Source organism: Antechinus flavipes, chromosome 6 (genome assembly GCF_016432865.1).
Source record: "Antechinus flavipes isolate AdamAnt ecotype Samford, QLD, Australia chromosome 6, AdamAnt_v2, whole genome shotgun sequence".
Classification (NCBI taxonomy): Eukaryota; Metazoa; Chordata; class Mammalia; order Dasyuromorphia; family Dasyuridae; genus Antechinus; species Antechinus flavipes.
The window spans coordinates 205,681,909-205,700,223 of record NC_067403.1 but is presented as its reverse complement, the minus strand read 5'-3'; the positions used below and the strand labels follow the sequence as shown (position 1 = coordinate 205,700,223).

At 37.8% G+C, this 18,315-nt stretch overlaps 2 protein-coding genes across 2 annotated transcripts in view; one reads left to right on the top strand and one right to left on the bottom strand.

Annotated features, from left to right (window-relative positions):
- Positions 1-8,610, bottom strand: part of PIK3C2A (phosphatidylinositol-4-phosphate 3-kinase catalytic subunit type 2 alpha) — a 159,933-nt gene extending 151,323 nt beyond the window's left edge. Inside the window, exon 1 of the mRNA XM_051965392.1 lies at positions 8,520-8,610. The gene's annotated coding sequence lies outside the window, so the exon portion shown is untranslated. The remainder of the gene's footprint in view (positions 1-8,519) is intronic.
- Positions 1,311-9,450, top strand: LOC127541516 (uncharacterized). The gene is made up of 3 exons (XM_051966753.1): positions 1,311-1,330; positions 8,201-8,885; positions 9,346-9,450. The coding sequence occupies exons 1-3, from the start codon at positions 1,311-1,313 to the stop codon at positions 9,448-9,450; spliced, it is 810 nt and encodes a 269-aa protein (XP_051822713.1).
- The last annotated feature ends 8,865 nt before the right edge of the window (positions 9,451-18,315 follow it).

The window sequence follows — 18,315 nt, the reverse complement described above, 5'->3', positions numbered from 1 at the left end:
CTGGGATGACCAGCTATAAATGACTTTGCTATTCTCGGTAGTATAATTATTTACAACTACTCTAAAGGACTTATGATGAAAAATCCTATTCATACCAAGAAAGAACTGATTGGTTCTGAACATAGGCTGAGGAACTCTCTCTTTTTTAAATTTAATTTTTCTTAAGGGTTTTAATTTTTCATTAGAGTGAAAGATCTATAGTTTTTTTTTTCCTTCACAATTTGGCATTTATGGAAATGGCTTGCATAAATTCACAAATGGTTTCTTAATTGTGGGTGGGAATAAGATAAAGAACCTAGAATTCTTTTTTTTAAATAAATTAAAAAAAAAAAAAAAAAGGAAAGAAATTCAAATTCAAGTCTTCTAAATTTTGACCCTAACACTCCACGAGGTATATTCTCTTGTGTCAATATGAACTTTTTCAATTCAATTCAGCAATTTACTAAGTTTCTGTGGAAAATGTCCAGTTTATAAAAGACCACAGATCAAGAGCTTGGAGTCATCTCTCAGACAAGCCTATCCACCCCTCCTCATTTTAGAAGACAGGAAAATGAGGCCCCTGGATGTTGTGATTTGCCCAAGATTACCACAAGGAAAATTATCAGAGGCAGGTTCTAGAATCTGATCATCTGACTCAAAACCGCTAAACGACTATTCTTTCCACAAAAGACACTATATAACAGGCTAAAAACACTTCTTTCTATAAATATTATCTCATTTTATTTTCATAACAATCTTGCAAGGAAGGTACTATCATTATTGCTATTTTATAGTTGAGGAAAACTGAGGCAAACAGAAGTTAAATGACAGGATATTCATGGGAAGAAAGCTCATTATTGATTAGGAGAGTGGGTTCAAGAAAACTCCCCTGAAAAATTTAAGAAAAGTAACATATCCAAGAAAGATGAGCCTGTTGTTGTTAACCTATAGTGGTATCAAATTCAAAATATCAAAACCATACTTAAGGATCCCTAAGAGCCAAATTTCTACTTAGAAAAACACATGTCAAAATTCTTTTGAATTTACATTTACTTTTGATAATATTTTATATTCCAATTATATTTTAATCAGGTTCAGGCCTATTGAGCTGCCTGCCCTGTTTACCACTCCTATTTTAAACAGATTTTTAAGAAAGTGGATGTTAAAAAAACAAACAAACAAACTGGATATTTACTAAAGTAGAAGCAAAAGAACTTGATGGAGGGCCACTACAATTATTCAGGTGAGTGTCAATGAGAGCCCATTTTAGGATAGACGCAATAAGAACTGAGCAAAGGACAGACAGATTTATATCTGATTTTGCAGTTAGAATGTCTTACAACAGTAACAAGTAACTCTCTCACATAACCTTTAGCCTATATCCAAATTCAAGCACCAGAGTTTATGCTTGGATCTCTAATTATGAAAATGACTGACTACAGGGCAGAAAGTTTATTCAATAACTGATCCCTTTCATTAATCTTGAAAAAGTCAGCAGACTACAAGTACATTTTTAATTAGTCTATGACTATTTCAAGAATTCTTTTCAAAGAGTAACAGAACAGGGGGAAATTAAAGAAAAAGCACCTTAAAATCCCAAAGCAATGCATATTATAGTATTAAACACTACTACAAATCCAACATTCTACTTTTCAAAAATTGTAGCAAAGATGACCCAAAATGTGCATATGGGAGAAATGAGAACAAAACAGTATAATAAACTTTAAAAAAAAAAAAAAGAAGAAGACGACGACTCAAAGACATCATTCTAAAAGAAAATTTATGGTTCAGTGGTACACAATTACTCATTTTTCAAAAATTTCTAACAGTAGGCTTCACATTACTACAAAACCAGAATTACTAGAAATTTTAAAAATAGGATCAAGTCTAATTAACTGAATCTACATATAAGCTTTCATCTTCCCTCAAATCTGTCATTAAAAACCTACTGTTAGAGAAAGAAGGATAAAGCCTCACTGTAGGTCAATTTTCATTCCACTATTAGTCAAATTGCAATTTGTTAAAATATTTAAAAATTAGTAATTAATTCATTCCCTTGTCTATACTTTTGAAAATGGTTATACTATCAGAAAATACTTTTTAAAGAAATGTTGTAAGAAGTAGTTATTCCTAAAGAGCATTTTATACACAAAAGGGAAAAGGATATCATATATAATATACATATACTACATAAGATGATTCATATATAAAACTACCTATCATATATTCAGAAGATGCTGCATATGCAATGTATTTTGTTGAATGACTATTTCTCAAGTTAACAACAAATACCCGAAAAACCACTACTGCTTTGTGGTGACAATTAATGAATGAACTTTGAGCTATTTCACTTGTCCAATTCAACTGGCATGAATAATTAAAAAATGTTTTCACCATGCCATCTAGGGGAGGGAGTAGGGGAAAGGAGGGGAAAATCTGAAACACAAGGCTATGCAAGAGACAATGCTGAAAAATTATCTATGCATATGTTTTGAAAATAAAAAAGCTTTAAAAAGCTTTAAATTAAATTGAGAAAAAAAAAGTTTTCACCACTGTCCTAGTTTTACCATAAAAAACAGTGAATTCTGTAGTAAATGTTTGGATATGTGATGTTGCCTAAATTCAATATAAGGCAGTTAGCTGGCTCAATAGATGGCTCACCTGACCTAGAATTAGACCCAAGTTCAAATCTGCGCTCAAACTCTTACTAGTCATGTGACTATGTTAGTCACTTAACCTCTACTTGCCTTAATCCACTAGAGCAGAAAAATAACAAACTGCTTCAGTATTGTTGCCAAGAAAACCCCATGGACAGTGTGTTATAGGCTCAAAAAGTCAACCATGTCTGAACAACAAAACTTTATTATGTGGCTTATATAATAAAGATTCTTAGTTAAAAAGCAAATAATACAAAAACTGACAAATTGGCTTCCAGATTTTTTTCCATCACATAGCTTCTATATACAACAAAATCCAGTTTACCGAATATTATTTTAATGAAATTCTAAGTTTTATGGCAACAATAATGATCATAGTAACTTAAATTTTAAATGAACCTAATGCCTTGGCATTAACAACTATCAGTAATGTTCTATCAATTAAGAGGTACTTCAAGTGTATAGTATGAGTTAAATATCCTATTTAATAATTTTATCAGAACAGGTAAATACTATTTCAACAAATATTATTTTAAGTTAAATATTTCAAAGTTCTGTAATTTCACTAGCTTAGGTACTTTTCCCCACTCAACCCCTCTTTATTTATTTAGTAAGCAATCTTTAAGAGTTGTAAAACTTAAAACAAAAAAAGTCATTACCTTGCAGCCAACCTCCAGAGTTTCTCTGAATTTAGGTAGACTGACCCTTAGACAACAGGGATGTAGTCCAGCAACTGACCTATACCACAAGCTTTTCCAAGCTCAATTCTATTATAACAAGTAAAATTTTAAAAAGCTGTTTTCATGTTTAGGGCTCCATAGATTTGCGAGTGCCTTTTTCCCCAGACCTAATGACAATTTGCAATACTGAAAAGAAAATAGCTTGGTCATAAAAGTAGAAACAAAAGTTTATAGTATGGCAAAACCAAGTGAATGATGAACTCCAAGAACCCAGATGCAATGCTATAGATATAGCAGAGCACCTGTGAAAACTAGCTTGATAACTATCAGATTATCACAAGTGTAGTTTGGATGATGTAATCAATAGAGTAACAGATTGCTTTGCTAGTCTCCACATTCTATTTTAGGCATTTCCCAGAGTTTATCAAGTTTGGAGCAGGAAAGCCAACCAGCCAAGAGCAACAAGAAGCATTCTGGAGGGGGAGGGGGGGGGAGAAGGGGGAGTACATTTAACCCAAATAACCAACACAGCAGTTGGAAAATTATATCCTATCCTCCTCTAATGTGACAGGTAGCCAAAAAACCTACTCATATTTTCCAAAGACTGTCTTTCTCACACTAGCATTCCTGTCCTTTCCCATCTTACAGGCAGCTAGGAATGAACTTCTCTAGGGGTTCTTCTCACCTGAACAATCCTGGTTTCCACTGTTTACCCATTCTTGTGATAGCTATCTGCTTTGATTCTATTTTCCTCAGCTGTGAAAAATGCATTCCATGATGAAAAAGGAAGCATCCTTTCTTTCTTACTGCTTCTCCTATACTTTTTGGGGGAAAGGAGGAGTGGACATTGCCTATTTATGGCATTTTTTTGTGGAAAATCTTATTAAAAAACTAGAATAACTTTGGTTTCAATTGATTCCGTAAAAGTGGTTTTGTCATACTGTAAACTTGTATTTCTACTTTTATAATCAAGCCATTTTCTTTCCAACATTGCTCATTCCCACAATTAGGTCCTAATTCTAATCACTTCAGTTAAATTATTATAACCTCATGGCCATTTTCTAGACTCCTAATTTTCTCCTATTTCTAAAATATTTTCTTCAGTTCAGCTATTAGTAATGCCACTCTAGACTGATAGATTCCAAATGGCTAGTGAATCCTACAAATCAAAAATAGTCTTCTAACCAGTGTCTTCATAATTACAGTACTTAATATATGTACACCCATGTATACGGATCCATCTTACTTTTCTCAAGCTAAGAATATTAATTACTAAATTAATATTCAATAAAGAATATTATGGACACAACCTGCAGATTCCTTAATATGCCCCAACAACTAAGTCTTAGAGTCCTGGTCTGTGCTAAGTACCCACAGGATACTTGAAAAGTACCTTTTTGGAGGGTGAGGTGGGGCTGAGGCAATTGGGGTTAAGTGACTTGCTCGGGGTCACACAGCTAGGTCACACAGCTAGGAAATGTTAAGTGTCTGCTGAGACCACATTTGAACTCAGGTCCTCCTGACTTCAGGGGTGGTGCTCTATCCACTGCATCACCTAGCTGCCCCAAAACTACCTTTTTTTAAAACCACTGAAACCCAATTTCCCTGCCATAGGAAATTCCTTTTAGGAAATTTCCTCTCTACCAAAGCAGAGATGTACCTGCTTAGCATCTAGTCCTAGAAAGTTGTTTGGGGTACTGAGAGTTTGGGTGATTTACCCAGGGTCATACAAGTAGTATATGCCTGTTTTTTTGAACTCTGTCAGCTCTCTGTCCACTAAGTGTGGCTGGAAGGCAATGAGATTTAATAAATGGTTGTTGAACTGAACAAGTGCAGAAGGCACTGTTGGTACCTGAGGATATAAAGCCTGGACCCATTCTCTCAAGAGTTCATAGCAACACGGTGTAATGGAAAGAACACGAGTTAGCCAATCTGAGTATGATCACCGTGTTGATTACCTACTTTTTATGGTTGCTCATGTAACAATTTCCTAAAGCAAGTTTCTAGTGCTCTTAAAGAACACCCGAGTTAGCCACTCTGAGTGTGATTGTGTTAATTACCTAACTTTTTATGGTTAATTACATAACAATTTCCTAAAAACAAGTTTCTAGTATTCTTAAAATCATTCTCAATGAATGGCAAATTATGTGAAACAGAGCACTGAGTTATCAATTCATATCAATAATATAACTAGTTAGTTTAGGTATAAAACAAATTTAACATTAGGAGTTAATTACATAGTAGCTAAATGTATATTGAAAGTTAAAGGCAAATTACAACTAGCACTCTACTTACATATAATTATGAAAATCAAGGGTGTTTTGATAATAATTTTTTTAAAAACAAAAAAAAATTTAAGTAACTTACAAAAAATGCTAGAAACAATTGTAAAAAATACATATGTTATTTCTAATTTGATTTTTAAAAAGCTTTCTCAAGTAAGGAATAATCTCACATTTTCACTTTCGAATATATCTCATATTATAAATGTTTAGATGGCTGTAGGATATGGTAGATGCATATCCACAAATAGATATACCAAAAAGATACAATCCTGCCTAAAAAGAGAAGAGAGAGCAGTTCTATTTAGCCCTATAACCCTAAAATTTTATCTGAAGTCTAAACAAGCCTAAGCCTAAGATTTCAACCCAAAAAGGGTAAAATCTGCCAAGTGCCAAGAGTAAAGACCTATTAAATTCAGAGATTATAAAGAGTATACTAGTAAATCAGAAACATAATTTTTCCTCAGAAACATGAACAATCATAGAAACTGAGAAGTGGAAGGAACTATGGAGATCAACCCTTTCATTTTATGAAAGAGGAAATTAAGACTTGGAGAAGTTAGTGGCAGAGTTAGCAATATCCTCTATATCTGAACCTAAGTGGTAGAGAAGAGGCATTTGGGGAATAAGAGATTCAAAATCTGAATTGGAAATGCTATGTAGTACAACTTATATATGAACAATTTCAATCCAAAAAAAGATCTCTGTTGATGTGAGAACCTATGATACCCTCCTAAGGCAACTAATTCCATTTTGGATATCTCTTAATTATTAGGAAATTTCTTCTTAAGCGTTAAATCTTCCTTTATATAAATTCTATTCAGTGCTTTCCCCTCTACCATTCTTTCTAAATCTAGATTCTATGCTCTTGGTTCTGCATGTGGAAAAGTTATCATGTTCTGCCTAAGAATCCTCTTCTTCAGGTTAAACATCTCCTTTCATCTTACTTGATATCCTAGTTGCCTGAACAAAACATGATACTTCACAGAAGTTATCTGATCAAGGCAAAGTTCAGAACTATCACTGCCTTCCCCTTCCCCCATTCTGGCTTCTTTATGCCTCCCATCTTAATGGAAACTAAAGTAAAATTAGCATTTGTCAAAACTACTATATCCTACTGATTGAGCACAAACACTCCAGAACTTTTTATTATAAAATGTGACTAGTAAAGACATTTTATAATTGTGAAGTTAGTTTCTTTGAATCCCAAAATAAAGCTTTTATGTCTATTATTTCTATCTATTTCATCTTCTTAGAGCTGGCCCAACATGTTACCTTATTGAGGTAACTCTATTAGGATTCTATCACCCATTATGTTATAACTATATTTCCTAGCTTTGTGTAATCTACAAATTGATAAGTACTTTTCTAAAACTCTTAATTGCATAGCATGCCAGCTATACTCCACAAAACTGGAAGAATCATGAAACAGTATTAAAAACACTATTTATAATACAACCTAAGGGCAACATGAACACATAGACAAAATATATTTATCTAAGCCTGCCATCACTGGTTGTCAGGAACTTTAAGAAAATAATTTGGGATTTTCCAATAATTTATCTAAAATTATTTGGGAACTGACAAATCTGTTATGACTTCTTTAAATAAAAGTTTTAAATAGGGTGAAATTACTGATAGACAAATTATAAAAAAGCCTACAAATGGACTTCAAAAATACTAATTTTTGGTACCCAAAGATAAAACTTGGTTAACATTCATTCAAAAGGCACTTATTTTCAAACTATTTCTTAATCTTAATTCCTAAACCTTAACCGTGACTTGCAACACTCCCACAATTAACGAACAGGAATACAAGAATGACTAGAGAGCATGTCATAGATGATAATTCCTATGAGAACATTAACTTCACCAGTTGAAGTGCAAGAGTTCAAAGTCTTTCCAGAAACGTCTTCCTGAACCTTTATTCCTATCATCTTATGATTAGGCTGCCTTCCTTCCACCTCTGTCCCGCACCATTTCTCTAGCTACGCGTTTTTGTTTTGATTGCTTTTCCTGTAAACTTGGCCATCTGTGGCTCTGCTGCTGTTCCCACATACTAAACACCTTCTCTGCCCTAACCCCTAACAAGAAGCATTAGGGTGCATCTGTTTGATAGAAACACTTTGTCCAATAAGCCTGCCTTTCCCATTCTCCGTCTCAAGATAAAAATGCAATGACCAATCTACTTCTATCAGGCTAACGTAAGATCAGTTCGACTGCGGACTATCTCGCTTCTCTTCCACCTCACCCAGGTTCCTCCTCCGGGAAGTCTCTCCTACCTACTTTGCCAGCATCCTAGGCTCCCCACGAACCGGGAGGGGGTGGGGGGAGTGAGGGAGGGGAGAGTTTTGATCCTCAGGGAGACAGTTCCTTTAGAGTGAAGCACCTACAAAACCAGGGCCAGTCAAGGGGTCGCCCCAGCGACTTGACCCAGTCAATGATTAAGAGAAGGCATTTTCCCTAATCGTCCCCAAGAGGAGCACGTGCAGCCAGGGCGAAGTTGCCGTGGCCACCAAGGGACTCCAAGGGGGAGCGGCAATGGAGCCCGAAGCTGCTATTGACCCCAGTAACTAACTCGCCCGACCCCACGACTGCACAGCACAGGAGGACACCCCGGCGACGCGACGCGGCCGAGAACCGGGCCGGGAGGGGCCTGCAGTGACCCGGCCGGGACGCCGGCGCCGACTGGACGGGCCCTGGGCGGGATAAACGGGCGAGGGAGGGGCTCGGGCCCCGGCCCCCAGGGAAGGCAGGCGGGCGAGCCGCGCAGCAACCGCAGGAGGGGAAGGAAAGGGGCCGAGAGGGCCGGGGGCGGCGGCGGAGGGGGCGGGTACCGGGGGCCGGACGTTCTCCTCCTTCCCTCCTTCCCACCGCGGAAGCCTCGGGACAGCCGGAGTCCGCAACGCTTCTCCCCTCACCTCACACTGTCCCAGCAGCCGCAACCTCCGCAATCGTCCAAGCCATTTTTCACCTCAGCCGCCTCAGCAGCCTCGGCCGACAGTCCGCGGCCAGCCCAGGAGCCGCGCGTCACTTCCGGCTCGGGAAGGTCCACCTCCTGCGGCCGGCAGAGCCATATGATTGGCTGGCGCAGCTGGCCTACCTGGGCCAGTGGGCGGGGCCGGGCGAGTCCGGTGAGGCTCCCGCCGGGGGAGACTAGTTACACCGGCTTGCGGAGCCGTGTTGCCGCGGTCCCTACTTACCCACCCCGAAGCCGGAGGTGTTCATGCATCTCCGCCTTCGATTCGCTTGCGTTTCCGTGCCCCAGACGACCAGTCTACTCCTCTGTAGGAACTATTCCCGCGCCTTCCCTCCTCGCCCCCTCCTCACTTATTCGCTTGTCCTGCCCGCCCCATCCCTTTCCCAAGCTGGCACCACCCCCTTCCTCACCCCTCCTCCTGGTGGGTTTGTGAGAAACAGAACACACCTCCTAGGTCCACCGATTGAAGAAGAGTTTGAAGGACCGTCCAATCCAGCCCCCTCATTTCACCCCCTCTGAGCCTGTTCCCTCGCAGATGAAAAGTGACTCGCCTAAGGTCACACGGAGATTTCAGTGGGATAGGTTGGGGCGCAGGAAGAACTGACAGTGAAAAATAATTGACAACCTGGTCAATAACATACGAGGAGGGGTAAAGACTCCTTGCTGAGTAGGAGAAAAGCTTCAGGAAAAAGACTCAGGCAGCTATTGAGGTCACCCGGGGTGTCAGTTCCTCGCCTCTTTGCTACCCACCCTTCCTTCTCTTTCAGAGGCCCTCCTTGGCCCCAACTGCTGCCAGCTCCGACACACCCGAGAGGAAGGTCTCGGAGGAATCCCTGTTTTGCTCCACTTCATTGTTCAACTTTATCTCCTGATCAAAGTAGGAATTTTTAGAATTGGCAGCTCTTGCACAACCAGAAGGGGGGTGGGGGGGAGGTGTTGATGTGGGGGAACGGTTTTCTCCCAGGGGCGACTTTCTCCCAGGAGCTTCTCGGTGAGTACTCCGTGTGCCTTCCGAGGAGGTGGAAGAGCACTGAAGAGGAAATGGAGTGGTTGGGCCAGATTAAGAATCCCGTAGAGAAACGTTTAGCTCTCTACGGCCTCCTCCCTACACCCCTCCCCCTGCCCCCTTCCCCCATTCCCATAACTTCAGAAATATGTTCATTGTTCGGCAGCAAGCGGCGGATAACTGTCAGAGGCAGTTTCCTGGTTTCAATTCGGAGTTCCGTAAATCTAATTCTCTCTTACAAAACTTATGATCAACAAGAACTGTCCCAAATCAGATGTAGGGAGTGTTTGACTCCTATCCCCTCCTATTTGTCACTTCGGGGAAAGAGCAGCACGTCAGTGAGTGGCTCATGTTCAAGAATCTGAAGTGTAACTCTCAAAGCATATCTTATCTGGCAGACTATGGTATTGTGGAGATAAATGCGTTAATGATATAGAACAGTAACTTCTTAGATAAAAAATGCAACAGTGACGCCATGTAATGCTGTCATTTTGGACCCAGATTGACTATATCAAGTGAATATTAACTCTGTTTCCTGTCTTCAATGTTAAGATTTAAAGATTGTAAATACAATTTGGGAGTCATTATATATTGGGAGGGCCTTCATCCAACTTCAAAGAGAGTATTCTTGGTTCTCATAAACTGTCAAAATCTAATTCCAATTTCGTAAATGAGGAGAACTAAAATCAATGGATGATGATCTATGTTCCTTCCATTTCAAAAATTCTCCTTGAAAATGAGCAGTAAAATAATTTAGCTTTGCATAGCTGCATACCCTTGATAGCTTGCAACAGCAATAACAACAACAATAAAAAATTAAAATACAGCCACCCTCCCCAATCACACTCAGGAGCAAGTGTGCACTGCTGTGTACTGCACAAAACAAATGAAAAGTCCTCATAGCTTCTTGTCCTTAAGAATTTGTTAATACAGACAAGTAATACTGACCAAGCAGAGAAATAACTAGACAGTCGAGGTACAAACACAAATTTTTATTTTTATAATCCACTAAATGTATGCAAATCCACATGGAGACTATGTTCCATGGAGCTATAGGTTCAACTAGGTGAGTTTGCACCTGGTTCCCTACCTACCTCTTCTACCTTGTGTTTCCTTTCCTGAGCAGCTGATCAAATTTCAGTCAGAAAATGAGTATGTCGAGCCTCCACCATACCCTTAGGAGCTCCAGTTTGGGAAGAACTGAGTCCAATGAATAAAGCTCACTGACAGCTAGGGAAGTTTCTGCATTTAAGAAATCAACCATTACCAAGATTGGTCCGAGTCTGGCTAAAACAAGAGATGTGAACCAGGGGTTCTTTGGACAGTGTAGAGCTGAGGTGAAATGCAAAAAAACTGATCAGAAATGCCACAAATTTATGGTCTGATGAGTGTAGAAGTAATTTCAAACTTTACTTTTTACACAAGCCTATCTGAGACAGTTTGCTAATTCTGCAGGTATTATTGCTGAAAGAAGGAAAAGGCAAGAGGGAGGATATGGGGGAGGAGGGGAGAAAAATTCAAAGGAGACAGAATTTTATCTTGCTTTTGAAAATCTCTTCCCCACCCCACCTCCCAGCCATGTGGATTTATATTTGTACAGTGATTAAGAAACAATGACAAAATTCTTGAGAGATTTTTTAAAAGTATACAGTATTCCATCTTAGGTTTGATTTTTTTTTTTTTAATGTGCTTAAATAAAACAATAACAACAAAATTTTGGCACATTCTGGATAATCATCTTCCTGAAGCCATTCAGTGTAATCAAAGGTGGTTCAAATGTCATATGGTCTAAATGGCACTCTCCCCAGATTTTAACAATAGTAATAATTTGTTATTCCTGTTTTAATTTTGTTTTTATCAAATGCACATTTGTGAGTATTCTGTGTTTAACAGTCCTTTTGTATGTATGTAAATAAATACCGAACAATACCTGATTCATATTATATACTGAGTATTTTTTTAAATCTCCTTTTTAAGAAACAATAGGCCTTAGGCTAAAATTAAGTTTAATTAAGTTAATAATTAAATAGTTAAATAATTTGCCTTCAGAGTGAGATTTTAATGAACCAAAAAACATGAGAAAAAGGAGCTTAACTCTTCTCATTAGTAACAATAATAGCTAACAAAAATATGTAATATGTGTATATTATGCATTTTGTATAATATGTATATATGCAATATGTGCATATTACATATATATATATTACACCTACTAAATGCTAGACACTATGCCAAGTGCTTTATATATATTATCTTGTTTGAAGTCAGACTCCTCAGATTGAACTTGGACTGAACTTGGTCTAGAGGACTGACTTTCCTTAACTATCTGATAGTTGGTGGACAGGACCAAAATAAAAAGCCAGCCAATCTGTCACTCAGTTCAAAAGTTTAGTCTGGATCTTTTCCCCTTGCACTTCTTAGAACAGCAAGCTAAACAGGAGAGAGAGAAGGATTTTTTTCTCTCCTCTCCAAAACCCAAATGACAGTGCTTGTAACAGAAGCACTTGTCCAGTTAGAGTTTGTGAGAGGAATCTAGTCCAGAGCTGATATCCTTAGGGGAGGGCAGTTCCCAGAGCTGAGATTACTGATTCTTTTGTTTGGGGTTGGTTTGTTTGATTGTTGTTGTTTCCGGGGAAAATGCACAGCTGACCCCTACAACAGGATTTCAGTAGAGCCCAAAGCTGGAGAAGACAGTGATTACAGTCATGCATTGATCATGTGTCCTGCATCTAAGTTAACTCTGGGGGCCTGGTGGGACAACTCATTCAACAAAGATCTTGAACCTAGCAGGCGTGCTGCAATGAAATCTGGAGATGTGAAAGGGATAATGGCATCTGAGATAGCAGTTGCCTTAGCCACATGGGCTATCTTCATGGATCCTATTTAATTTATAAACTCCATGGGTTTCTGTTCTTTCCACTGATGCTGTGTGTACTTGTGGGAAATTTGGGTCCCAGGTTTATGGGCGAAATGGTTAGTTGCTATTTTTCTTAAAATTCCATTTCAGGAAATGCCTTTGCTATGGCTAATTGTATATTCTGGTTTTTGAAGGGAAACATAACGGAGGAGGGTGAGTCATTTTTTTTAGTTTTAGGAATATGGACCTACGGAGTTCTTCCAATTGGAAGGGGGGAAATCCTTCCCCCAAATACCCAATATGGAAATTTGATTTCATGGGGATAGTTCAAAGGGATATTCTAAATTAAATAGGATAATAATAACTAACATTAATACAATCTTTACTATATGCCAGACATTGTGCTAAATGCTTTGCAATTATCTCATTTGATTCTCATAACAACCCTGAAAGAAGTAAATGCTGTTATCCATTTTATAGATGAGGAAACTGAGGCAAACAGACTTGCCCATGGTCACATAACTAGTTAGTATCCGAGACTGGATTTGAACTCAGATCTTCTTACCTCTAGGTCGAGAACTCTTTATCTACTGCACTATCTAGTTGCCTAAAGCAAAGTGCAGAAAGTTTCTATGCTTGGGTTTTGCAGGAAAAGTGAAAAAAGTTTTAAGTGTCAAAGGAGAATTGTTGAAGGACCAGGACAATAATGGTAAAGGCCTGAAGCTAAATCCAAATATGTGTTATAAAGGTTAAGAATGAGATGATTTATAGCACCTACACTAATTCCTTTAGAATTACTTTAGAGTAAACTCTTTAAAGACTAGACAAAAAGTATTTATGGAAGATAGTAATTAGAAGATTATGGACTCTTAGATTTAGAGATAGAAAAGAACTTTCGAAACCTTTCCAAACAAATCCCTCAATTTAGAGATGAAGAATCTAAAATTCATTGAGATGAAGTGACACCAAAATGACACAGGTGGAGGCTGGATTTTATAGTAATATTAATCTTTAATTTGTATGGCGCTTTCAATTTTCAAAGCATTTCATGTATATAAGCTCATTTGATCTTCAGATTTTCTTAGGATATTTCATTTGAACCTTTTGTTCCTTTGACTTTATCACATGCTACTTCCCTAAACTATTATAGTGTTTCATAAATGCATATGTTAAATGATAGACTAATTATATCATATCATCCACATGTCATAATGGAAGGCCCAATTGGGAGTAAAAAAGATCTGAGTTCAGATCTAGCCTCAAACTCTTACTAATTGTAAGATCCTGGGCAAACATTTAACTTCTTTTTGCCTCAGTTTCCTCACCTATAAAATGGGAATAATAAAAACACCTATTTTCCAGGGCTATTATGAGGATTAAATGAGACAATAACTGTAAAGTGTTTAGCACAGTGTCTGGCTTATAGTAAGCGCTACGTAAATGCTGGCTATCATTATTATTATACTAATAGATATGCCAAATCCCTCCCTTGTTTATATTTTTTCACTTAACAAAAATATGTTATCTTCCTCTCACTTCTCCCTCCTTTTCCCTGCCTAGTAGATAATAAGGTTTTTGAAGGCAAAGGGTTTTTTTTTCCCTTATCCCCTATTCTCAGTACCTAGCAAAGTGGGGGCGGACGAGGAGGGAGTTGCCTGTAGTTGGTACTTTCTATTTTTAAAATTTGTTTAATTGATCCCTTCAACTTTGTGAAGTAAGCAAGTAGGTTTTATTCTCATTTTATATATCAAGAAATTGAGGGTAAGATCAATAAAATAATTGCCTTGTCCTCCCTGCCCCTTTTACATAGCTATTTTGCTGGCAGAATTTAAATTAGAATCCAGGTCATCTCTTAGTCTACTATACCATCTATGGAAAATATCAGTGCCATCAAAAATAACCTAGAAGGAAGGACAGTCAACACAATTAAGATAATGAAAGCCATACTGGTCAAGATGGAGAGATAGTGTGATGAAACCAGACAAAACAATAGGTGAGACCAAGAACAGTAATACAAGAGCGCTTATCCTGGCGCTTCTAGCTGCGCGACCTTGACAGCCTTTCTGAGCATATAGGATCAGAGATGCTGAGTTGGAAGATACTTTAAAGCTCATCTAGTAAAATCAACTAGTGGGGTTCAATGATTTGCCTAAAGTCATACAAAGGAAGAGAACAAGGTAATACTTTAAGGCAGTATATGACATGTAGGAGGTGCTTAATAAATGTTGACTGATTGAACTAATTCCTCTGACCCCAAATCTAGTTCACTTTCCCTAGCACATCCAAATCTAAACTTTCTAAATGCCAACATCTTCTGTCCTGCTTCCTTAAAAGGGAACCAAGATAATGTTGTGATAATGCTTTAAAAGCCATAAAGGCAGGGACAGCTGGTGGCACATGCCTATCGTCCTGCCTAATCTCAGGCTGGTGGCTGGTAGATCATTTAAATTCTGGAGTTCTGAGCTACAGAAAGCCTAAAATTTACCATATCCCCACTAAATCTGGCACCAATATGGTGAGCTCCCAGAAAAGGGGATGCCAACAGACTGCCTAAGGAGGTGCATTTTGGAAAAACAGAGCAGGCCAAAGCTGCTATCCAATCAGTAGTAGTAAGGGGAGAGATAGAGATACAAAGTCTCAAAAAACATTATCTTTTTTGTTGTTTTAAATTTTAGTTGATTTTTTCACTTAACAAAAATCTATTTTGTCTTCCTCCCACTTCTCTTCCCTCTCCTCTGCCTTGGAAAAAAAAAAAAAAGAAAAACAAAAGGAAGCTCTTGTAACAAATATGCATAGTCAAACAAAACAAATTCTCATATTGACAATGTCTAAAAATATATATCTCAATCTGCACCCTGAGTCTATCAATTCTATCAGGAGGTGCTTCATCATTAGTGGTCTAGAATTATGGCAGATCATTGCATCGATTAGACTTTTGATCTTGGACCTTATGGTGTGAGATGTTCACCTAAACCTAGTTTTTGCCAGATTGCTTTCCAGTTTGAGGTGGGGGTATGTTAAGGGACAAGTCAATTCTCCGAAAGCCTCCACAGCTGTGGATCATAACATCAGAAGGGTTTGCAAGGCAGCCTTTGCTGACACAGTTATTGTGGACTGGAAATGAGATAAACTGGAGACACAGGGAAGAGGAGGGAGGTCAGAGAACAACAACTGCCTCTCAGTCTCCTTGTATCATCCTCTCACAAGAGGAGATCCATTCTGGGTTCAGTCTCCAGCAGACACTGACAGATGGTTCCCATGTATTCCAAATGTTAAGTGTCTTGAGACAAGATTTGAACTCAGGTCCTCCTGATTCCAGGGTGGGTGCTCTATCCATTGCCATCTAGCAGTTCTTCCAATTTTCCCAGCTGCTTTTGCCCTTGAGTCTTTGAGCTAACCAAATGTTAGAATACTGTGTTAATTTGCTTCTGTATGTTGTATATCTTATTTGTTCTATTAGCCAACAACCTCTCTTTTTTTTTAAGCAGTAACAAATCATTTTGCTGAATACTAAATAAAGCATTATTTCACATAAAAGATTTTTATTATTTTAGAGTGGATAAAGTAGATTCAGAAGATGCTCTGTAAAAGAAATAATTCACTTTCCCCAGTTTTAATATTCTTATGTAGGGTTTCCTGTGTATTTTTTTTTTCTGCTCTTTGTATGAGAATTTAGAGTTAAAATACCTGAAACAAAAGCATTATTCTATTCACGATTCAAATATCGCAAAGTTTTCACTGACTCTCTTAGTTCACCTTGATCTCCCCTTCCTCTGCATTGAATTGCCAACATTTCATTTCTGTAGAAGCCTGAGTTTGATGCCCTATTACAGATGGTGAGACCAGCAGGTGAAGCTAATGTGTTGTGAGTTTTCTAGGACAACTAGACCTTTGTGACCCCAGTATTGACAGCCTGAGGTTTCTATTTGCCACTCACTAGTGTCTGCATCTGAGCTCAAGCTTAACACTGGCTCTGCCCAGAAATATTTTGTGTTTTGGGTTGCTGAATTCTTATCTCTTCAGGTCAAAAAGAGAGAAAATACACTCCTTTTAATTTGGAAAAAATTAAAGAGAGAACCATTATATTTTAAAGAAAAAAAAAAACACCACAGGAAACAGTGAGAGGGTGTAGTGAAAGGAACCACTGGGCCTTGAGTCAGGATGATATGAATTCAAATCTATCTTTGGATATTTCCTAGGTGTGTGACTTTGAGTAAATCATTTAACCTGTCAGCCTCAGTTTCTTCAACTACAAAATAAGTTTATTAATAATTTCTACCTCCAGGATTGTTGTAAGAATAAAATTCAATAATACTTAGAAAGCACTTGGCACTTTGTAGGTGCTTAATAAATACTCGTTACACACTACCTTCCTTTCCAACTGTATATGAAGATAAATTGATAGCTCCTTCCCATTCCTGACAATGTTCTGAATTAACTCACCAACCTGAAGCTAAGAGCCTCTTTATATATGATCTCCCAAAGGTTGACTCCTCTTTATGGAGTCAGGGCTTAAGAGAGGTGTGAATTCGGATATCTCATACTAAACCCTGAAATCTCCCAAATGTGTAAACCCCAAAGAATACTTAAATACATTAGTGAGCTAGAGGATTTGCTAAGTACCATGCTAAATTAGCACTTTGTAAGGACTCCAACATTATCCTTTAAGTACAAGATCTAATGTGTCACTTCCATTTGGCCTTTCTTGCTTGTCTACATCCAATAATGATTTCTTGCTCTTCTGAACTCTGGGCATTGATTCTAGAAGCCAAACTCTTGTTTCTAACAAAGGCTAACTAAGAATTGAGGAGTTGAACTTGTTAATTAAAATAAAAAGAGAAGTAGATTTAGAATCACAGAACTTTGGTTTAAATTTTGCTTCTGCCATTTATATAACTTGTGGGATCTTTGGCAGGTTACTTCCTGTTTCTTGGGCTGCCTTCTCTATAAAATGAAAATCGAAGACTAAAAAGATCCCTTCCTTTCGAACTCTAATTCCCACAATTTCCCATTACTAAATGCTTTACTCATCCCATTTTGTTGTGCTAAGTGAGATTATCTACTATAAAAGGACAATGGTCTGAGTATAACTGTGAGAATTCAAATAATCAGATAATAATTGAGTGGAACTAAATGCCTCCTAAGGATATGTCAGAAATTCAGAATATATGCTTCTGGTGCTAACTATGATGGGCATGAAGAGAGATGAAGGAACTTATTCATTTCAATCTACTCAAGACAACTTGGGAGAATTCCCACTTAAAAAGCATAATGCATAGAAAAAAAAAACCTTGATGTCTTTTGTGCTGGCAGTGTAAAGCTGTTGGTCTGATTAACACAAAAGCTGAAATAGCCTTAAGCATGGACAATATTACATTCCTTTTAAGGGCAAAGATTTTTTTTAATTTTATTTTTTAATTTATTTTTTAACACACATTGCTTTATGAAGCATGTTGGGAGAGAAAACTCAGAGCAAAAGGGAAAAACTCATGGGAGAGATTTAAAAAAGAAAAAAACAGAAAAAAGAAGTGAATATAATAGCATGTGTTGATTTACATTCAGTTTCCTTACTTCTTTTTCTAGATGCAGATGGCATTTTCTGTCCAAAATCTATTGGGATTGCTTTAGATCACTAAACCACTGAGAAGAACCTTTCATAGTTGATCATCAAACGTTCTTGCTGTTACTGTGTACAATGTATTCTTGGCTCTGCTTGTTTCTCTCAGCATCAGTTTATGTAAATCTTTCCAGGCCTTTGTAAAATCAGCTTATTCATTATAGAACAACAATATTACATTATCTTCATATACCACAACTTGTGTAGCCATTCTCCAATTGATAGGCATCTACTCATTTTCCAGTTCTTTGTTACCT

What these genes read in the sequence shown, in the direction of transcription:
- LOC127541516 (XM_051966753.1), top strand. Translation starts at nt 1,311, where the DNA reads ATGTCTTACAACAGTAACAA. An exon ending in ATGTCTTACAACAGTAACAA is followed by an intron (nt 1,331 to 8,200) that starts GTAACTCTCTCA and finishes ACGACTGCACAG; the next exon opens with CACAGGAGGACACCCCGGCG. An exon ending in GACGACCAGTCTACTCCTCT is followed by an intron (nt 8,886 to 9,345) that starts GTAGGAACTATT and finishes CTTCTCTTTCAG; the next exon opens with AGGCCCTCCTTGGCCCCAAC.